This window comes from Nipponia nippon, unplaced genomic scaffold (assembly GCF_047370975.1).
Source record: "Nipponia nippon isolate SJK-2023a ecotype South Korea unplaced genomic scaffold, ASM4737097v1 scaffold_7, whole genome shotgun sequence".
NCBI classification, from domain to species: Eukaryota; Metazoa; Chordata; class Aves; order Pelecaniformes; family Threskiornithidae; genus Nipponia; species Nipponia nippon.
The window spans coordinates 12,202,440-12,226,300 of NW_028262391.1; the positions used below are offsets into that span (position 1 = coordinate 12,202,440).

At 41.0% G+C, this 23,861-nt stretch overlaps 1 protein-coding gene across 1 annotated transcript in view; it reads right to left on the reverse strand.

Annotated features, from left to right (window-relative positions):
- PSMD1 (proteasome 26S subunit, non-ATPase 1) overlaps positions 1 to 23,861 on the reverse strand; it is a 75,427-nt gene that overhangs the window by 10,277 nt on the left and 41,289 nt on the right. Inside the window, exons 17-19 of the mRNA XM_087739078.1 lie at positions 15,988 to 16,102; positions 12,827 to 12,943; positions 4,215 to 4,317 (exon numbers count right to left, since the gene is read on the reverse strand). Coding sequence (XP_087595204.1) covers positions 4,215 to 4,317; positions 12,827 to 12,943; positions 15,988 to 16,102 — 335 coding nt within the window. The remainder of the gene's footprint in view (positions 1 to 4,214; positions 4,318 to 12,826; positions 12,944 to 15,987; positions 16,103 to 23,861) is intronic.

The window sequence follows — 23,861 nt, forward strand, 5'->3', positions numbered from 1 at the left end:
ATCAGTGTTAGCCCCAGGAGAAGGAGTGGAAGATGGAGGATTTTGATGCCCTCCTGTAGGATACCCTGCATACATACTACCTCCTTGTTTTCCCTTTTGTGGTAGCAGTAGACCTCCTGCTGTTTGACTAGAGAACTCCTTCCAGCTGCCTCTTTGAAGAAAGGCAATGATACAGTCTTGTTTTTTACTACTGCTAGGTCTACTCTGCTTCTCATTATTTTCTCCAACACCAATCTCTCGCCCTTACACTTGAGTTTGCCACAGCACTAAGGAGGCACTGCCTGAGGTCTTCTGCTGTCCTTAACCATATCAAACACTGCACACTCAAATTTCTGGTCTCCCCCATCTTTACTTTGAACTTTTCTTCATTGCATCACTGTATAAGGGCCAGGTCAGTAATCTGCAGATATCCTGGATCAAGCAGCCCAGTGGATGTTGCACAAGCAGCTTAACTAGACTTTATCAAACTTTTGGACTTCAATTTTCAGAATTTATTTTAACCTTTATAATGATATTATCCCATCTCCGGAATTTCCTGGATGAGTAACAGATTTCATATTCAAAAGATGCTGTCATGCTACTTCTTTCTGCTGTTTTACACCCACACACAGCCCACCCTCACTCCCAGGGTTTCACAGGGAGCAGGAAAGGTGGGGAGACATGATATTGCACAACTGTGATTTATCTTCATGATTAAGTAGCAGCCCTGACGGCCTGGAAGGGAACACATTCCAGATCTTTGGCTGGGTGGATGAAAGCTGTGACATGATGCCTGGAAAAAATAAAATAATAAAAAAAATAAAAAAACCAAACCAAACAACCCACAAGAAAAATGTTCAGGGCTCCTTGGGCAGTGCTGTAAGGTCCATCTCCCAGAATTCACACTGCCACTGTGGCAAGGTTTGCTGGAATTAAAGTGGCTGTTCTAAAGGCTACGAGGATTTGCTGGCTCCAGTTTAATGCCAGTTAACAAGAGGGAGAGTGCAGCAAGCAGACGCCAATGACTTATATACTTTGATGAACTATAGTCATGGTGGCACTTGGTAATACTCTGGCAGTGTAGCCCAGGAGAACACACCAGCACAACAGTCATTAGATAAAGATGCTTTGTGGACCTTGGAAATTAGTTTCCAACCCTGGCCTAAGCAGCATCCCGTTTTCAAACAATATCATATTGTTTCTTTCTCTATCAGCAAAGACTTATAATCCGCTTCATCTATGTAGTGAACAAAGATGACCTGAACTGTTGGCAGCAGCACAGAAAAGTCAAGATCTCACAGGATGAGTCATCAAAACTCCGGCAGAGTTGACTTCAGCATGTGCCAGGGACCTCACTCACATGGGCAATGAAACACAAGGTAGCTCTAATGTAATGGACAAAAACACTAGCACAGGATAATGGCTTTTTTCCTACCCACCAGAGAGTTAGACCCAACTTTACATGAAGAGCTCATGAACAGGGACAGGCAGGAGAAAGGTGTGAAACAGTAGCACTGAACTCAACACATGAGAGCAGACCTGCATCAAAGCTTATTTTTTGTAGTAAAGTCTTTAACATCCAAAATATAACACATCATGCGAGATGCATATTTGGAGAGACAGCAATGAGGAGATAGACAACTCCTTCCTCTGTAATTTGGATGACACTTTCTTTTTCATCACTCATTACAAAAGTCTCCGAACTACGGAGAATCCAGTACCTTCACCATCAGGCTGTCACAGCTTCTTTGGCTTTAGTCCGCACTGCCCAGTGCTACACTCTGTCCCCAAACCATTGCACTGCTGAGCCCACCCAAACCTTTCCTAAATATTGAGAAAAGGATTTTCCAGATATAATATAGATATTTGTGTAGTGACTGCCGCTTCTCCTCTTTTCTCACTGACTGAGAAATGTGACATTAAGAACCAGAGAAGATACCTAGAGTCCAGAGGGCAAAATAGTTTTCAAGAAGGTAAAATGGTGGCATCTAATTCGATCAGTATATCCCTTTTGTAGCTCACATTTACAAACACATACTCCAGAAAATAAAGCATACTGATTTTGCAAATAACAGAAAGGAAGTCATCAGCCTGGAACAAGAGAGCATGTTTGTACATGAAGGGAAGCATTATAAAAGTTCAGAGGTTTTGGGGGAAAAAAAATCCCTAAGTTAAATTTTTCTTATTTTATTAAAGAAGGAAAAACGTAGCTGCTGGGGCCTAACAATTAGACAATGACCAAGTTCTTCATTTCCACTTCAGTGCTCCCAAGGTACCCTGCTCCTTCCATGAAACCACCAGTCTAACGACTGCCTCATTGTCAGAGCAAAAAACCCACCTCCAGTGCATCATTTCCCAGTCGTGCACTGGAAATCTCGCACTTTTAATCAAAGCCTGTCATTGGAAGAGAATTATACTTCTTCTCCTTCCCCCCGCCCCCGAAAAAAAAGCCAACAAAAAAACTCAAACTCGATTGCCCCACCAGTGGCAGATGACACAAAGAACCTTTTCTTCCTGGTAGTGATGATTAAATTCTATAGTTGATTGTTTCAGATAAGCCCTTGTAGTTCTATGGGAGAGATAAAAAGAATTTGTTCTTTTAAGAGGCTCTAATCTACGTGGCAATAGGTTAAGAAAGGGTAGTTCACAGCCTTCCCCCAGCCACTCAGCAAGAAATAGAGAGGTTAAAGTTGGCACAAATTCACATGTAGTTTATTAAAATTGGATGCTTCTGGTTTCCAAGTCATTATACAACACATGAGTGACACAGGAAGCAAATAAGGTTTTAGCTGCATTTTCATGATTTAATCTTAAAGGTTGGAATTCAAAGCAGGTCTGTACTGCTGAGAGAAAAATCTCAGAGCCAGCTGGGCTCTGGCTTCCCAGCAACGCAGTATGACTATGGGAATGACCAAAATTATTCTAACAGTCTTGTGCCAAGAACATTGCTCAGTCTGAGCTCCAGGAGGGGCACCTGAGAAGCAAGAAAGATAAAGAAGGTGGTTCCTGTTGCTTTCTTCTCTAAGTAGCCCTAGCCACACAGCACGGAGCAGCCTGACTGCCACATGCCCACTGGGAAGAGAGCTTTTTAAGCATGCTTCCACGCAGATAGGTGCAGGCAGCCCTAGGTTTTTCTCCCACCACCACATGGCTTGGAGATGTAGTAATTTCATACAGACACTGTGTAACCACAGTGCATGGTGCTGTGCTTAAGCCATGCCACAGAGACAAATATATGAGACTCCTTTGTTTATGTGACTTCAGGACTAACCTTGATCTCAGAGTACAGGGAAAACTAGCTTGTTTCTACATACCACAGGGAATAAAGAGGTGCATGGCAAGAAAAGGCCACAGCACGTGAGACCAGATGAGAGAAACTGTGTTTGGAAGCTTGGAAAGGGGGTGCTATTGACACGCACAGCACTGTACAAGTCTTAACTCCAGAAGAAGGAAAAATTCAAAACAAAATGCTGCCTGTCCTCTTTGCTTATGGAAGCCTTCCTTAATAGGCCCTGCAATTCGGCCCTTATGAAGTGCTAATGCCTTCAGAGAATCCTACCCCTGGCTCAACATCCAGTCATTAACACTCATGAAATGATGTTTCCTCTGCTAGAAAAAGGTAGCAGTCTGTGAAACTAACTGGGTCTTCTGAAGTAACACTGATGCAGTTAACTATGCTTCCCTCTTTGTGCAACACCTCTCTTAATAATCAGGAAAGAGGCAAAACCTAGTTATTAAAAACATATTTAATATATATATACACACACACACACATATTTAATACATACATACATATATTTTAAACTGGTTATGTCAAATTTTAGCAGGAAAAGCAGAACATGAGGACTGGATACCACAAGGTTTCCAAATTTCTGGAGCAGGTGCTTACTTAGAAAAATAAAGCAGCAACCTATCATGCTATAAATCAACATTTAGTGTGACAAATTAGACTTAGAGCAAAAAGATCATATTTGTCCAGACTTCTGAACATGAATTCTGCCCCAATGACTGGGCAGAGTCTCTCCTAACAGAAGCATGCTGATACAAACTGAAACTACAAAACAGGGTTTATTTCTTTAATTAGCTAAAATGACTTGAAATTTGAGATTTCTTGCTACTATTACATGACAGGCATAAAGCCAGCACCTCATCTCCCAAATGAAATTTGCTCTTACAGCTATTGTAGCCAAACAAGTTTAAGAAATTTTGACTGCTTTAAATGTTTGGGGAATTACCTGCATCCAAAATGCCTTGTGCCAGGATTGCTCCAAACTTTGCCATAACATCATCGTGCTTATCATTGATCACTTTGGAATAGAGCTGTCTGAACTGGCTGACCTGGATAAAAACAAAATAAAAAGAAAAAAAAAAAGAGAGAGATTATAAAACTGACTGCATGAGTCAAATATTCTGTCTTTAATAGAAGCACCCTGGATTTCTGCATCCTAGGATGACATTTGTCTTTTCGACGGCTTTAGTCACTGGCGTTACAAGTCTTCCCACTAATAATTAATTACAGAGGTTTTCCCCACTTGAAGATACCCATAGAGCGATTTTAAAATAGTCAGGATGGACATGCATTTCCAAACCACATTTTGCACGCCTTACAGGAATAGCCTGAGAACCTCTGGAGCGTCACTGGAATAAAAGACCAACTGATGAGCTCGTAGCAAGAACTACTATATGTTCTTAGGTGCGTGACACTGCACTTTATTAAATTTCCTCCAATTCCTACTGCTGAAAACCTCAAACCCACTCTGTTTTTCCTATGCAATATTTTTGCTGTATGGGTAATGCCCCCATGGTGTGTCATCAGCAAATTTTGCTATTGCACTCCTACCTTTTAAGTGAAAATCATAAATGAAAATATTTAATGAAGTAACAGTTTATGTCATGGTATGTTTGAACAGCTTCATCTTTCACAGGTTCTCTAAGTGTTGAAGAGACAGAACAGTATCACATCCAGCAATATCCAAGGCTTTATCACAAATTAATAACTTATGTCTTTTAATATATACAGTGGAGCAACAATACAGCTCAAGTAATTTTTATAGCTGAAAAAGCAGACCAGGAAATCCCCATCTGCAACCCAGTCAAAACCTGGGAAGCTGCATCCCCCCATCCACAGCATGTCTGGAAGAATCTTTTATACCTCTTCCCCAAATTAATTTTAATCTAGATAACCATGTGACATTTTGTTTTCATACTAAGCCTTCACTCGACATGCTCAAAAGCAAAGGAGGTCTTTTCAAATAGGGTCCTTCCAAGATGTCTTGAACAAGCTTCTCCCCACTACTCGTCCACGTTGTTGCTGGTACTCCAAGTCCTCTTCCTACATCTGCAGCCACAGATGAGAGGACAAACTTCTGGCTCAAGGCAGTAGGGCCAGACAGCCACCAGAGACACAGAGCAGTTCCCAGTATTGCAAACGCACTTAAAGTTTCCAAGTATAAAACCCTACGAGCAGACAACCCCTTAGCCACTTTTCACATCCAAAGAGCATGTGCCTCTCCAGGGACACCAGAGATATCTGCTTAGTGACCAGCGTCTGAAGAAGGGACCTATCTTTCAGCTATGAAACACAGTTAGCGTCTGCTGTAGGCAAAGAGGCCAAGCTTTAACACCACCGCTAGGAATGTACTTTTGCACAGCCTCTGATGCTCCTGGTGCCTAATTGTACCAGTGACAGAGGCTTAAAAACTTGACTACAACACTCAGGAGGTCCTTCTGGCTGATAACGGCACCCAGTGAACAGCCGGTACCCCATCCAGGCAGGTCACCACAAGCTCCAGAGCTTGTGGGCAGCACTGAGCACCAGGAGCAGCTTTCAGGCATCACTCCTAGCACACGTGGCCTGTCGTGGGGCACACTGGGGAATCTCAAGGCGCTTACAGAAAGAGTTTTTGCACCCGTGAATAAAACAACCATTCATACAACTGAGTCAGTGACATGAGAACTGTGCTGGGAATAACATTTTGTTAAACTGCGATTCATCAAGGTAAAAAAAAAAAAAAAAAAAGATCAAAAGAGAACGAAGAGCTGACTGAGGGGATAAATCAAAGTGCAGGGGTTTCTCAGCAAAGTATGAGATCAGATACCCCAGCACATCAGAGCCATGAGGTAATCCTGCAGCCGAGGTAATGCTAGCAATAAATTTCACCACATTTCACATGTGAATTTTTGACCACAGGCAGTGATAAACTGAGACTCTACCTTTGAGAGATTATGTCCAATGTCTGGGATGGAAAGAAGACAGAGGTTGCCTCTCCAACCCACGAGCATTATACCCACGAGCCACAACGCTGCTTGGCAGCCCTACACACTTAGTGAACACTTCAGACTAAGACCCCGTGTTTTCTGCAAAATAGTTCTCGATGCACGTTAACTCATCACACCGCTTAAAACACAGGTGCCCTAAAGGAACAGACACTCTCTGGTCGATACCTTTCCTGACTTCGCTCTTTCAGCCACAAACGCAGCTGTACCATTTGTCACCTCAACTCCTTCAGCACTGATGGCATCTAACCTGATGAGATTTAAACCAGTCTGTGACAGCGAAAGACCCTAACATTCATACAAGCAAATCATGACCTGCTAAACACAACTGTATTAAAATTACTTTATTTGTTTCACACAAATGGACAGTCTCACAACCACGAAGCACCAGAGTAGCCAGCCACTTTTAAACAGGAGCAGCGAAGCTGAACAAAACAACACTTCTCCGGTAGAGCAGGAGGCATTTATTAAAAGTGACAAGGGAAAAAGAGCAGTGATCTCCATTTTTCAGTCTAAGTAAGTCCACCAATGTGTGTGCTAATATTAGTTCTCTATTCACCAATTCCCCTTTGCATTAAAAAGTTTTTAGTTACTAGCCCCTGTCCCCAAAAGGAGGTGACTTACATTTCCTTGCATTTATTAAAGGTAATAAAAAGGAGCAGCGTACATTTTCAGGGCAGCCACGCAGACAGATGTGTGGCAGGGAGATACTGCACACACAATACAGGGTTTATTCTGGATATGCTGACCAAACTCTGCTCTTGCTTCATTCCATTTAGGCTTTTTCACGCTCTCCCGATTTTTATTTATAAAAACTTACACTGAGGTTTACACGTTTAATATAAATAGTTTGTTTCTTACGCTTGACCTCTTGCACACTGGAAAAATACCTTAGTTTGCATTTGCAACCTGGAACGGGGCCTTGTGCAGTATCAAGGGCAACCACATGCAGACTAGATGAACCAAAGCCTTCAGAGATTGTTTGGGACAGACACACAGAGACACAGAAGCAACATGTAAAACTATTCCGCTGGTTGAGCTGAGCAGTAGGATTGCAGTGCCTCTGTTTAGAGCACATCATTCCCGTGACTCTGGGCTCAGCTTCTGGGTTTGGAATATTTATAAAAGCGGATGGATGTTACAAAGCTCGTTCGGTGGACTGTAATCTGGAATTTACACCGTAATCAAATCTTCAGAGGATGAAACCCTGGGTGAAGCAAGAAGACATTCAGCAGAACTGCTAATGTTCACGCTGGCATCTGAAGTCTGACGGAGCAGGACCTCGGAACAGAGGGCAGAAACGCCTCGCTCGGGAAAGGCGAGGCAGGGCTAACCAGGGGAAGTCATCCACCTCCCCTGGTCGTGGCACGCTGCCCCTGGAGCATCCTTTCCCTAACGTCTTCCATAGCTCCTACTCACTTGTACGTTAGTCCAGAGCAGATGAACAAAACACCCGGGCAACAAGCCCACCAGGAACCCACCAGCTGTGGCCCCAGGACACCATGCGGGGCAGCGAGCTAACCGGGACACCGACAACTGCAAGGGACCGAAACCTGGCTGCTAAACGTGAGCGGACCAGCTGCCACCTCTCCAGGCGACACAGACAGCTTACAGCAGGGAAGCAGCTGAGAGCAGATGTTCAATGAACAAGCGCTGAATAGCTACAATAAGAAATAGTCCTTATACCCTCTACTTATGAAAATACAAAATATGTAGTGCCATATCAAGAGTGTTCTGCTTTCAGATAAATTCTGCATACCTGTGCATCATGAGCCGTGGACCACTGCCAACCCTGGAAAATGTACTGAGCAAGTCTGCCCTTTCCAAAGTTTTACTTTAACATCAGTGGAAGCAAAACTGTTCTATGAAAGGGTGGGAGACTACCCTTCCTGGCCTCAGGGACCAGGCAAACCCCGATCAAAGGACTGCCTCAACACTCGAATGCATGGTAGGCCTGCATGCTTATTCAGGCTGTTCCTATAAAGCTAATACTTTACAGGAACGGGATTTTTGACTGGATCAGGTCCCAGCTGAAAACCTTCCGTACTGCTGGGGAAAGCCTGCTTTGGCAGCTCTAGCTGTAGCGGTTCAGGAAGGTATCGTCCTCAGGTGGAGCCACTGCTCCATCTCTTTGGAGAAAGCGAGAGCGGTACAGACAAAAGCTCAGTTCTGCCTTTGCTGTTGGGGCACTCACCTCCTACAGAATGGAGCAAGATGTCAACAGACAGTAATTTCTTAAACTGTTGAAGGAAAGTCTGCCAGAGTTTGTCTAGTAGAGCCCTTTAATCTGCTACTGTTTTTCTGTCAAACCACAGCAACAAGTACATCCCAAACTACTGAATAGGTTTATTTAATATGCTTTGAAACCCATAAGCTCTGTTTCACCCTTGAAATCTTCAAGCACTTTAAAAATTTTATAGCATTTAGAGATGCTATCAAGAAATTTATTTGGGTGACTTCCAGGAGGAACGCTAAAACAGAGGCAGTGACTTATTTCATCTTTACTAACAATACACCCCCCCCCCCCATTCTGATAATTAGTGCTCGTCAAAACGACATGCCACTGACTTCAAATGAAGCCAAACACGCAACCCTGGAAACACCGAGGAAACAACACAGGCTTTAAGACATGAGAACAATACAGCACCATTTCCTACCACAAACCCGAGGGGCTGTCATTTCTCAGGTTGTTTACCACTTCTCCCTCCACCAGTCAACATTCACACACATGAAGCCCACGAGATTGTTAAGAGTAAGACTTAGTAAACAATTAACTACGGGAAACAGTGGCAGGTGATGTGCATGATGCTTTTTGCAAATGCGAATTCTTAAGAACAAGAGTATTGAGGAACCTGTTTTTAATAAAAGAAGTTTTAGACTGTTTGCATGTTCTATCTACTTCAAAAGTTGAAGTTATTCTGCATACACTTGCTCTCTCGAAAGAGCACACAGTATGCAGAAGCATCTAACAGTAACAGGCTTACATGAAGGAATGTGAAGGTGCTACTAGAATATAGCAAAAATCATTCTGGCATCCTAGCAAGATGTAGTATTTCATCTAAATGGGGAAAAAAATAAGAGCAGCAATCTGGTCCTGGTTTCTTCACAACATCTTAAAGGCCAAGGTGATCGAAGGAGGACAGAAGAAAAGCCTTGACCTTGCTTATTATCGTCTCGTTTTGCCAAGATGACTATCCTAACACAAAACCAAGAAAAAGTAAAATCAGTGCAATATGTTAGACATGTAATTGTCTCCAAATTGCTGTCTTAATTGCCCTGCAGGTCACAAATACATAATGAAGTTGTCATTGATTTCTGTTACAATGATCTCATCACATCTATAATTTAGGATTCCATTTCACAAAATAAACTTGTTATTGTTCTATAACCTGCACTAATATGGTTCTCAAATGTATCAACAGAGGTCAGGAAAAATCATGCTGGCTGCACATGGAGGAATTGTGTTTCAACTGCAAAGAGGCCAAATCAGCTCTACACAAGATTTGCTACCCCTTTTGGCACTTAAGCAACTTGCAAGTTCAAGGGACCTCCATATAATGGCAATTCTTTATTTAAACTCTTTATTTAAATTTAAACTCTTCAATATTTGTTTAAATAGAGAGTAAGCACAACAAAGAGGTATTTAAAAGACGTGTAGATGTGGTGCTTAGCGACATGGTTTAGTGGTGGACTTGGCAGTGTTAGGTTAGTGGTTGGACTTGATGACGTCAAAGGTCTTTCCCAACCTAAACGATTCTATGAATCTAAGACGAATACAAAGGAAAGAGGACAGCAAAGGTTATTCAAAGGCATACATCTACATTCTGTCACAACAAAAATGGTTTCTTTTAAACCAAAATACTTTGATTCTTAAATCTCTGTTTATTGCTGTCATTTCAGCATTGCAACGCTCAGCTCTCAAAACTCTGAAGTTATTTTATTCCTGAAAAATCTAAATCTATTCAAGGAAGATTGTTTGCTACCATCTTCATCCCAAATTATCACCAGAGAATTTAAGGTCCTTCTAACCCAAAGCTCACAAACAAGAAGTTTACAAAAACAAAATAATCCCAGAACAGACTAAACTGAAAAGTAATGACAGGAAGCTGGTCAGACTATATGTCACAATCTTTATTAAAATCACCATCTCTCACATGCAAAGCACCACGAAATATTTAGCAGCAGTGAGATGATGATACGTAAAATTTAGCTTCTCTATAACCCCATCAAAACCACACGTACAGCTTGTGGGATATGAAATCCATCATGCTCCTCTTACTAGCTGCTTATCCAGCAATGCAAATGCTCACATACATCAGGTTAGACACTGGCACACAGTGCACCAGCGTGCCACTTAGGAATCTGATCAGATCAAAATATGTCACTGTAATCCAAAAATGGGTAGTTTTCTGAACTCCACCCTGTCAAATCAAAGTAAAATAATTCTTCTTCAGACTGGCAGAGAGCTCCAAAAGTTTCCCATGGATAATATATAACTTAATTGGCAGCATATTCCTCAAAATATTCCTTTTGCTTTTCAGCAAGAAACTATGATGGTTATAACTAACTTTTGGGGTGTTCAAAACAAGTAAAACTTATATCGTCTGTGTTTAGTTCTTAAATTAGCAGAATATTTCAGGGATTATTTATTAGTTTATAATCTGTAGGGGTTTTGGGGGTTTTTTGTTTGTTTGTTTTCTAACGTCCGCAGTGCTTCTATGGCTGGGTAATGAATTGCCTTCTGTATCTATATTATGTTACACCACAAATTTTGGCTCAAACAAGGCTCTGGCATAAAGCTTTTTCAGTTCCTCTCCCCATTTTTAAACAAACCTCTGAACCCCATACTATACATCTCATCTTGTATTTGCTAGCCAACTATTTTAATCACCCATTTAACAAGCCTAGGTATTACACGTACCTCTGAAGTCAAGGTTACCAGGCCTCTTTGGGGAAAGAGATCTGACTTATTACACACCTCAAATAATCTGTATTTTTGCTAGCTGTTTTCCTGTCTGCACTTTTTTTTAGGACACACAGATTCTTTCACCTATCATCTCAAAAAGACTGAAACTCCAATAGACAGACTCAGCAAGTAATCCACAACAGTCTCAGATGTCTGACTGATTCATAGCGGCCTGCAATTCCCATCCCAAGAGGATTAGGGTGCTTTGCAAACTAAAATGGTTTTTTTCTCATAATATCCTTTCACAGAAGAAAGTACCATCCTTATTTCTTTCAGGTGGGAAACTGAGGCACAGGAGAGCTATACAATTTGCCCAACATTAGAGGAGCACAGAATGATTAAATCTGATCTCCTATATTGAGGGCTGGCATTCCAAGCACCTGACTGAGGAAGAAACAATAAAAGTAACAAGCAGTTTCCTTCCACAGAAAGATAATTCAACTTCACATTACAGAGACTTTGCATCTTGGAAGATGAGGGGATCCAACAGAACTCTAGTGTTCTCCACTGGCACAGTGGACAACTCCACAGCTGAACTACAATTCTGATAATACAGACAAAGCTCCCAGATTCTGTTCAGTGAAAACTAACTGTTTTTTTTTTTTTTCCTTTTTTTTTTTTTTTAAAATACTTCAAAGGAACAAACTGTCTGCCAGCAAATCTTCATGTTCCATGACTTGGAAATATCCAAACACCTGTACTTGTAGATTTCCTTCGTTGACTTTCCCAAGTAAAATTTTCCACTGGACAAAGAGGTTTTTTTCTTTTTCCCCATCCAAATGCAGTAAAAAAGTGGCTGTTTCTATCGCACTTCAATTTCTAAAATGACATCAATAAAAGCAACCCATATACAACAGATGAGTAGCAAAGTACCAGTTACCGCTCTGCCTCAGCACTCACCAGAGCAGATGAAATGTGGAACCTCAGAGCTTCTATTAATGTGGACTTTTAGTCTGTACAAATGTTTGCATATCATCATCTGTCATATATTCACAGGGCAATCTATTTTTAAAAGCTAAACACAGCACATGCAATCATTTTTGCCTTCTGAGCGGAAAGAAAAACTCCATTAAAGAAATGTATTTGCTATAAAACCACTAAGCCAGTTCTGACAGCAGAAACTGTTTCACCTGAAAAGTGTAAGACTAGCTACAAAAGAAACATAGTTATAGCAGGACTTCCCTGTAGGGTGACCACATCCAACACTAAGTTTACTATCATCAAAAAACAACTGCTTTACTAAATAACAGTGTTCACATAAATCATGAGCATACAGGCCTCAGTGCATGTTAGTGGAAGACAGTTACTTGCATATCATTACAAGATGCTTTTAGACCTTCTAAGAAAGAGCATTTATTCTCGTAACGCCTAGAATTAAAATGGTTCATCTACCAAGCAGGTTTCGATCAGCATGCATCGCTCCACCATTCAAAAGTGCATGCTCTGATCCATGTGGGAGCTTCCTGCTGTGCATTCAGCTCTGGCTCTTTACCAGGCACCTACACTCTCTTGCCAATGCTTACGTGCAGTGCCAAGAGCTAAAGATTTGTCATCCAAGACCATTTTTCCACCTAACAAGCCAGTATGTAAGGTATGCCACATTACCTTTGGGCAGGTAATCTCGGTCTGCTGGATCATGATAAGGGCAGATGCAATCAGAGCTCCTTGACGTACGTAGTTGACAGGATCATTTGTCATTGGCTCAAGCAAATTAATTGCTTCCTAAAAAAACAAAAACCAAGAAATAAGCAGTCACAAAGTTAATACTATTATTTTTAGTATCCCAGGATTCAGTACTCTAATGGAAGGTTATCAGATTGATGTTATGAGATATACTTTTTAATATATTTTTCCTGTTCTTGGTAAATGAAGCAGAAAACTGTATTTCTGTGGATTTTCAGTCAGGAAGAAAAAAAAAACACAAAAAACAAGTGATGGATGGAACAAGATCTACCTGCAGAAATAGGACAACAGATAAACAACAGTTGTTGTAAGCAACAGATGCATTCAGCACATTAGAATTACTGACAGGCCTTAAATAGTACACATAAATTATTCATACACTTCCTCTGCCATTCTTCCCAACAAAATACATCAGTGTTACCTTCATTTTCTGCGTAAGGAACAAATGCACCAGAGATATCAAACAACATGTTGGAAGTTAGAAAACGAGATGGTAAAACAAACCAAGTCTAAAATTCTTGGCCTTACACTTTATTGTTAGAACCTGTAACACTTAGCATCACATGAAAGCATTCATTTCAAACCTACATCAAGTGGGGCTGCCTCTGAGCACCCATAGAGTATATCTAGGTTTTGAAAACATTTCAAAAGGCTCTATTGCTTCTTCAAATTCAGTAACTTCCCAGCTAAGCACAACAGGAACATGATCCACGATGATCTATCAGAAAGCATTCCTTTCAATGCAGTCATTGATTATGAAAAGCTATATGAGAGTCTATTGTAACAATAAATGCTGCTTCAATGTACCCAGGACCAGCATGTGCAATTTGCAGGCATCTCAGACTAAATCATAACTTTAGGCACATTTTTTAATCTCCATTTACAGTTCTGCCACTTTGCAAGCCATGACTTAAACATACATAGAATTATTACAGACACAAATTCATTTCTAACTATGCAAGGTCCTCAGCGCACATTACACAGGACAACTGAGCTCATCTAAACTCACTGCTGCCAAAACGAGATCCCTCTCCTTCCTCAATTTCCCTTCAGCTATCCAGTCTCTCCCCTTTCCCTGTGCTAGCTGCAGCCCTTGCCTCACCTCTCGGTGAGCTTTTCCAGCTCGATAACTCAACAGAGAACTGTTCCCTCTTTTGTTGCTGTTATCTGGGTCAGTTTTCTGTAAGTTTGTGTCTGAGTCAGCTCACTAGGGAGCTGGACACAAGACAGAGCAAAAGGTGGCAGGAGGGACCAAGACTACCCGTTTCAACAGCAGCAAGTTGCTAGTGGGCTCAGCCAGCCTTCATCAACCACGCTCTTCAGATTTAAGCAGAATAAACCTTAGATAGCAGTTTGTACAGCCATGGGCTGCACAGATAAATTTGGTCTGTAGCAGTGCAAGGGCTTTCTAAAAGCACCCTGAAACTGCATGTGGAGCAAGCTGTTAGATACCCTTTGGAACAGGAGATATAACAGGCACCCTACGAAGCCCAAAGAGCTCTTTTAATGTATTATGCAATCTTCTGATTACAGAAGTCAGACAGAATCACTTGGCAGTCTCTTGTATGGAGCTCTCTCCTGCCCATACCTAAACTGAGGACATGAGCAAATGCAATTGAGCGCATGAGTCTCCCAGCACAGACCCCTCTTGGTGTCACTTCCGTCAGGGTGAGGCTTTTAAAAACAAGCTGATTTTACACAAAACACTATTTCTAAGAACCACTTCTAGAATAATATCATGCCTTCGCTTAAACTACTTTTGCCAGCTGAGCTATCTTGCAGGCTCTGCTTCTCCACCTGAAGGCGACTCATTCATTCTTTGGCACGCATTCAATGCCATGTATGGAACATCCACTATGACAAAAAGCTGAACTTTCCGATCGCCAAAGCTGAATATATTTGGGCCTTCAAAACCTACTATTATAAGCTCTGGAAGACATGTCTGCATATAATCAGATGGTTTGGGTCTTTATCACAAAATGCATCTAGAAATAAAACAGACTTCTTTGTGTGACTAAAAGCATTTCCACTTAAATCAACTTGTCAGATGCAGCAGGTTAAAAATAATTAGCTCCTTGATTCTACTTTCCACTTGAGAATAAAGCCACCTGGATAAAAATAGGACTTTCAGTTTACTTTCAAGTCCGCATGCTCTAGATACTGAAGATGGCAGGCAGCGCGTGTCAGCATTCTGTGCATTTCACAACACAAGCGACGCGCTGGGGAGCGCTCACTTGCAAGAGCCACAGACCAAGGGTTTAATACTAGCTGAGGAAGGGATGATAACTGATAAGCGTGAGATTTATCAAAGACTTCGAAGCACGAAATATTACTTCCACATGGACAATCTGTGCAGCTGTTTTGAAACTGTGATTCAGTACCAGTATAGATTATATACACATGTGGGTAAAGCAGAGGAAGCTTATCCCCAAGCTTACTTGCGGCTTGTCCCAATGAGCACTCACTTCCCACAGCAGAAGTGGGAATCCTTCTACTCTAAAAGGTCCCTGTTATCATCTGTGAGAATTATCCTTCACTGATAAAGCGAGAATAAAATTCACTGGCTGTGAATCATACACCTGAAACTACAGTAAATTTCATTAAATTTCATTGCACTTGGGCTTTACTACATGGATCTTCCACAAACTCTGTGTATCACAGAGAAGAAGTAAGGAGCTAGAGGTTATGCAAAACACCTGCTGTTTTCCTGTCACTGGCACCCCCCATTTCCCCTAAAGCAGTCTGTAAAAGATCAACTCCAAGGGCAAACGAGTATTGATTTTGGAGTAGTGAACATACATTTAAAGTTCAGTGGCAACTTGACAGTAAGAAAACTCTAAGAGAAGTTTTGAAGACAAAATTCCAAGAATGTGGCAATAATGTATAAAAACATTCTTCTACTTTAGCTATTCTGTACAAGCAGGAAAAGAATCTCTACGCCCAGGACAGCTAAAGAATTTAAAGTACTGCTCTAGTCCAGCTGGCTAGCAGCGTACATGCGTGAGGAATCTGATCCACACAAATGTCTCTGTGGAAGGAGAGAGCAGGAAGAGTCTTAGCAACGGATGGCTTCTGGTCCTCACCTTGTTTCCAGTGCCCGCACAGCAGATACCCAAAGCCATGGCAGCCCCATAACGCACATGGGGATTGTAGCTCTCTGACAGCAAAGAAACCACGCTCGGACACTGCTCAGGAGTCCTAAAGAAAGGCAAAAAAAGAATGTTGTTTGTTATTATTGTTCTTCAAAATATGGAGACTTCACCCGGTTCATACTAGGAAATCTAAAACTGTCCTTCCACATGGTATGTTTTGCATTTCTCAAAATGTAACCAGAGGGGTGGAACAAATGGACTAAGAGCAGAACAGGGAAGTGCACAAATGAATAAAATTCCCTATCTCTGCAGATATCACAGTTCCCACTACCAAAGTCTTCCTTTTTAGTGCATGTTTTCTGCCTTTAAAAGATTACTCAGCAGAATGATATATCTATTGAGATGGAGGTCTTTATCTTTACAAATCATGCTGCTGTGACAGACTTCCTACTAGCAGAGGTTTACTCTCCATGAGAGAGACAGTACTAAACCTCCCATCAGCAGACACAAAACCCAACTCCAGTGTTCAACCAACCTTCAAGGCTGGTGGGACCCAAACTCCCTTTCGCAATCACTGCTTCTCCTGACTCTTCCTCACCTCCACCTACTGCTGTAAATCAAAGCGTGTAAGGAAATGCTGATGCAACACACACTTCCAGCCAGTCTATCAGCAATGTCTACTGTTGCCTCCTTACAATATCACGCTGTGATGTTGCTGTTTTTTAAGAGATCTGAAAAGGGAGCATATGCTCCATGCCTCACCCCTGGGAACCAGCATCCTGTTGGTCATTACAGCAACAGAACTTCTAGCCCAGCACTGAGGGAGAAGAAAGGGAACCCTTATTTTCCTACAGCAAGAAGCACATGTTGCTAATGCAAACAGTCTTATGAATATCGAGTATTTCTGAAGTAGGGCAGAACTCACTTGCAGGTGTGGATATATTCATTTCCCTCCTGTCTTTGTAGTCATATTTATCACTCTTAATTTTGATGCCACACAAACCACTTAATATCGTACACTGCCAATTTCAGCATTTCTAATGCAGCAAAGGCAAAATTGTTTGTAAAATAAGCATCTCTGCGTCAGACAAGTCTGCACTCTGAACTCATTGCAAGCACAACCATCACAGCTAACCTGTTAAACTTACAATCTCATGACACCATGAACACAAGAGCAATGCACGAAATGTGTTTGGCAAGTATATGCTCATGAAAAAGGAAGATGGGAAACTATAAATTGCAAATGATTTAATTACGTCTGTTTTCAAAGTGCACATCATCTGGTTATCCACTCCATCTCACTGTGTCTTGCAGCCCAGACTAGCTTTTTAATTGTCACGTTCACAATCCTAAAAGCAGTCTGGCAAACCATTTACTTTGACCATAAACTGATTTCAGTCTGCAATGTACAAAGAGCCAAGAACACCTTAGTTTTAGTTTCCCGTCTTACGTTTGCTATACTGAAAGATGGAGGTTGGCAGGTAGCAGCAGTACCTGTTGTACGCAGGAAATATAGCATCATGTCTATCAAAGCACTCAACAGCTCAAAAAGTAGAAAAACCATTATGAAGTATGCTCCAGCATTGGTTTTACTTAAATGAATACCTGAATCATAGAAAACAGAGGTAAAAAAGACCTTGAGCAATAATCTAGTTCATTCTCTTCTTTCATTGTGACTGGGGACCAAAGGCATGCTGGTATAACCACACACTCATACTTGAGTTATACTCTACACACAAAATCAGTTAATTTCTACTCTAGCTGTTATCTCTTCCCATTTCAACACTTCCCCATAGTCTCCTCCAATAACTAGTCCTAAATTCCTCTTACACTCCTCTCTCCTGCTCCAGCTGATTGCAGACAGGCAGCACCGCCAGAGAGGCTCCAGTCCTCCTCCAGAATTGCTGAAGGGACCCGAAGGCACCCAGGTTTCAGAGGCTACCCAACGCCTCAGCAGTAATGGCAGCAGGTACCCAGATCTCCTACCTCACCCCTGCTTCCAACAGCCTGTTTCTTTATGAGTTTTCCTAAAATATCCACATGGGGAAAGAATCCCATCTACCACCACCAGCTTAACAAAAAACCAAACAGCCACAAAAAAAAAATACACACAAGAAGAGAGGAACAAACACAACAAAGTTGCTGGAAACTTTGCTGCCTCTAAGATGCAGCTGTGATGACAAATTTTAAGAAAGAGGTGAAGAGTTGGGAAATGGAACGATTCTGTCCTGCAAGCAAGCAGTAGAAGTGAAGACTATAAACTAAAAGCCACATTTAAAACTACCTGTCAGTCTCTTGCTCAAATAACAGCTTGGATGCTGACAATGTTTTTTTTAAAAATGAGCTGATGTGGAGACCAGGAATCACAAATCCTGTAATAAATGAGCCTCAGCATTCGGTTGCACAGAAGACTTCAGCTCTTGCACAAAGACTCTTAACACCTTTGTGTTTGCTTTACTTCAGCAAATGTCGAACAGGCAGATTGTGAGCCAAAGAAGAGAAAAACATCTTGTGGCAAAGATGTGATTATGCACTTTGAAGCATTAATCATTAAATTCCTGTTCAGAAAGCTGGATTTTATAGAATCATTAACTTGGACACATCTTTGTGTCTGAAGGCTCAGAAGTTCCAACACAGTTTTTATTATAAAATCAGGATTAATGTGCACTAATTGATTTTGGAATTCTTAGCCAGATTTACGTTATTTGTGGCCATTATTTTAAATGCTTTTATCTCAAATCTATCCATAAAACGGTCAAATGTTTTGGCAGGGGGCCTTCTATAAATCCACTTTAGGAGTTAAAGCTACTTAAGGAGTCCCACCACTTTTCCCAGTAACACAGTCTTCTCAAACCCGCCATCGTCAAAAAGTGTCATCCCACGTAACAACTAGAAGGCAGAACCACAAATGGCTTGAGGAAGTCAGAGCCTTGTAAAAATGCTTAATAGAGGAATAGGACTTCAGTACACAAGAGCACTGTTGGCATCAATGCTTAAGCAATAACATTTGCTTGCTCACTTTATGGGTGAGACGCTTTGAAGTCCTACACACAGTTGCCAAAGGTTAGCCCATATAAACCCAAACCCACACTTAATAAAATTCATAAAATGAAAAACAATTCTGTCAAGTGATCAAAATTTAAAAGCCCTCATAAGCAGTTACAGGCTGCAGTCGTGCTCCTGTGGCATTACTTCCAACTGGCAATCCAGCTGGGGAATATGTTTAAAATACGATCACATTCTCCTCCCCTGGCCAGAGGCTTTCACCCTTCATTTTGAGCACAGCCACACGAGCTGCTGACTTGGCCTTCAGCACAACGGAGGGGCAGTCCCGCTGCTGACGGAGGAAGTTTCCACGTCACTGGTACCAAGCCCCACGCAGGTTCCCAAACAAAGTCCACCCCTCTGGCTCCCTGCTGGAGACCTCCACCACTCTGTTGTGCTGATGGCTGAATCAATGTGGTTATTGAGTAGAAACCTCTGGTGGGAGAGGGAGAGAAGTAACAAAGTGTGAGAAAGCTTAAAAGCAGTACTAAAAGATAAATGGTTTATCAGAAGTCACATTCAACAACAGGCTACTCCTAGTCAGTCCTAATACAGACATCTGTCATTACCTCAAGTTCAACACAGAAGATAACATCACATGAAATACCAGGATAACACCTGGAGATTTAGGGGGCAAAAGTTTCATCTCCAGATACAGTTCCCCCCCACCTCTTAAAAGTCATAGTAAAAATTCTAAATCTGGAGTATATTTAATATATTTTGAGGACAGAAGCAACATACAATAGTCCTCTAGTCTGACCTTCCCATAACAAAGTCCAGTAATTTAATCTAAAAATTCCTGCATTAAAGCCTAAGGCATGTCTCTAAACTGGGCTGTGTATCTTAGAAAGATAGGCAATGTCTATTTTTAAACCAAATTATCTTTAATGCACTGGTTCCTTCCTTTTTTCCTAACACTGGTTTTGCTCAAGCAGTTTGCTTTTACAATTACATTTTACTACAACAGCAAAACGACGACAAAAGAATGACCTGATTATTTCCTTCATTTTCATCTGAAAATTGCTCAACTGCTCCTACATAAGGCATCAAAACAGACGTCAGTGAACCCAGACCCATATACAAAAAAACAACATCGCAACTAGCTTCAACCTTGTTCTCTCTGTTACCAGGAAACTACATGAATCAAGAAGCCAAAAAAGGCTAAGTTTCTTCTATAGGACTTCAGCACAGTAGCCAGCTACAGCTTTGCTTCCACTGTACACCAGGATAAGTCCTACTGTTGTGATATATGGGCTGCAGATGAAGGACTTCCTCCAAGACCCAGTTTGGTTTGTTTCAGAAGTCATTAACAGAACCGTAAAGAAAAATGAAGATGCCCCAAAACAGCAATGAGAGATTCTCAGCAAAACATAATAGCTAGCATTTTATTAGTTTTACTCACCAACTGATTGCTCTCAAAACCTCCATGAGAAACAAATACCCTATGTGGCTAATTTGGAATCTTCACTGAAACCAGAACCAGAGAGAACATAAAGGAGCTGCCTGACTCCTGCTCAATGACCTTAGCCTTAGCCTCAACTTGGATCTCATTCCTGGGGATGTTCGTCTCCTGGATATAATTGAAGTGACATTTATAGGCATATAAATATTATATATATATATATATATATATATATATATAAAAGCTGATACTTAGCTTGTAAGCCCCTAGAATTTCTGAGAAACCAAAGACAGTTTTGGATTCTTTACTACTTCCAAAGAGGGAGGAAAGAAAGTTTTTAAGCCTCCAGTGCAAAAAATTCACAAAATAAACCCCAGGATGTCGATTGCTACTAACACAGACTAATATGACAAAACCACCAGAACAGATCAGCTGGACAGGGAAGGTGGTTAGTTCTGCTCTCAGTCTGTGAAGTTGACCATGGAAGGTTCTCCATAGTTTGCAGAGAACCCCGAAATTGTATTTCCTTTTCACCACAAAACATTTCTTACAGCAGCATTATTAGGCATCTGTAAGGAACCTAAACTGGTTTTTTTTCTGAAGGTAATTACAGCTGCAACATCTGCAGATACTGTAATTCTTCGTAGGCTTTGCCTACGAGAGCCTTATTGGGCTACTGAAAGTTGAGGAACACTGTTAGGTACATCGACTCTGCTGTTTAACAATCCACTTTAATCTTTTTTTCCAAGAGGCATGCAACAACCCCACAAGACAAATTAAAAACTCAGATTGCCATATCTTGAAGCACATTCCACTTAGTTTCTTAGATCACAGCCCAGTTAGAATCACATCCAAATACCTTTGCGCAGTTTATCTCCAATTCCGTAAATTGCATATCTTGAAGGTTGCAGGACTATTGCCATTTCTCTTTACATTTCAGCAATATTTAGACATGAAACATGTATATATATATAAGGTAGCATCAATAAGTAAATAAACAGAATATTGAAAATAAACCATCACACTGGTCTTGTGATTGAGACTAAAAATGGAAGCCTCTGAAGCATCACTAACACACACTTATTTTTTAGTCTAAATATTTAAGGACTCTACAACTCAGTGAAAAATGAAATGTCAGAGAATTAAAGAACAATGTCAAATATATCTTTTAAATTCCTCATTAAGTCTCCCCAGTCATATTTCAAAAGATTTTAAATATTTATGACTTTCTAAACTCTTGGACATGAATTAATCATTTGAGAGAGAACTATTTCCACAAGTTGCTTTGGTAGTGTGGTGACAGATAAAAAACAGAAAGGCTTAACAGAAGCTTCATTTCCTCCATGAATGAGTTAATAAAGGAGGAATGCAGATATCTAATTGCACAATTTGCAGTCATTTCTGAAGGGGGTGTATGTAGCAGAGGGGGGAAAACATAGATGGAAAACGCGCAGAGAAAAATGCAATAAACGGACATATTTCGGTGTAGACTAAGCATGGGTGTAAACCCCGTCTCTTTCTCTCTCGACAAAAAGGATCTGAGCTATTCCCGTGCCAGGAATTTCCTGCAACTCTCTCATGCGCAACACAGCCTCCTTCTCCACAATGTTTTTCTCTGAAATGCCTCCTGGTTGCCTAAGCAAGACTTGCTAAAGAATGAGAACTTCTAGGAGGCCTCCCACTGCCAGGAGAATGAGGCTGAGTGTTCAGCAGGTGAACTTGAGGCATACGCACCGATTGAACAACACTGTCACCAGCGTCAGCTCACATCTAATGTAGACGTGGCTCCATTCAAATAAAATAGTATTGGCAATTTGAAAACAGAAATAACAGCAAGGGGTGGGAAAAAAATAATATCTATGTATGGTTCAAATATTCCAGTTACGGTGGACTATGAGTGGGGTCTAGCAAGATTTAAGATTTATCATCATTAACACAGGAGAGGAGCTGGACATGGGGGCAGGACAGAAGCCTGCACAAAAAGCCTGGCCAGAAGCACGCAGTGAAGAACCCACTGCAGATCTGTAATAGATACACAGGAGGATGTGTTTCTCAGAAATTATTCAAACCTGGGAAAGTTCAAAAAACATCACAAAAGACAGATAAGTTTTCTAGCCATCTGAAATGAAACAACGCACCAAGCAGGGATATATGCTATGCAAGCCTACATGCAACCAAACTAGTATCATCTTCCTCTGCAAGTTCCTAAGAAAACTCTGTTTTCTTCTGTATTTAAAAAAAAAAAAAAAAACATTTCAATTAGATACGAATGCGTTTACACAGCTTTCATCAGAGCAATCTGGAGGCAACAGTACAGGCTTCAGCTGGTGCTTCATCAAGGTGCCTGCTCCCTCCCAATTTATTTAATTTAGCCATTCTAGTGGCTAAAGAGATTATTTTGTCATATAAATGACATTATAACATCCACTGAGGCATTCCAGAGAAGTGGGAACACTTGATTTTCACTTTGACCAAAACAACTCAACTCTTTACTGCAGTAGCCAGCAGTGATGTTTCTCAGATGGTAAGATCTGTGAAGAAAATTTGTAAGAAGTAATACAGAACTCAAGTTGACAAAATTACACATCTATAACTCTGATACTTCCCCCACACTGAAGTAACTGAGGGATAGTATCTGTTGTGCTGGGAAAGAGAAAATGTGAAAAGTAAAAACCAAACAAACCAACAAAGCCCCTCTTTCAAGATAATGCTTCAGCTCCAACACAGGCTTGCACCAGTAACTGATGCTGATGATTAGCAGATGGTTCTGATAGATACATTGTCTGGTTTTTTTTCCTCCTAGAAGTTTTAATTCTGTTCCTTAAATTCAGAGATGTGACATGAAGATCTGCACATGGCATACACCCACAAGCAGACCACTGAACTCAAAGGATTAATCTATCTTTTACTATACGTTGGTGGTTTTACTCCGGAACAATTTTTTTTTCCATTTATGATGCAGACATACCGCCAATACCTCCATCTCCAGAAAGCGGTAATAATTCCAGCCACCTTTCAACAAGGAAAAAAAAATAGCTCAAGTGTCAATGATGAAAGAAAACAAGCTTCATCCGTACAATCAGAAAGAGTGAACACTGGCTGTGTTTAAGCCAATGGAAATTTTGGTAAAGACTTGACATACAGTTAGATTAATGCCAGGAGAGCCTTCAACATTTATAAAATAAAACAGAAGTTGATTAGACATAGTTGAGCTTAAGGAAAACTGAATCCAAATGCTCATTAGCCCAACACAGCATTGTCCTGTCTCGATTTCTGCTTTTTGTATGTTTTCACGTGCTCTGCTCTCTCAGTACTGTCAGGGGTGGCAATGGGGAGGTGGTCAGAGAAGGAAACAGAACTACCATAGCTGGATTAATCTTTATTTCCTAACATACACTTTTCTGAAGAATAAAGATAT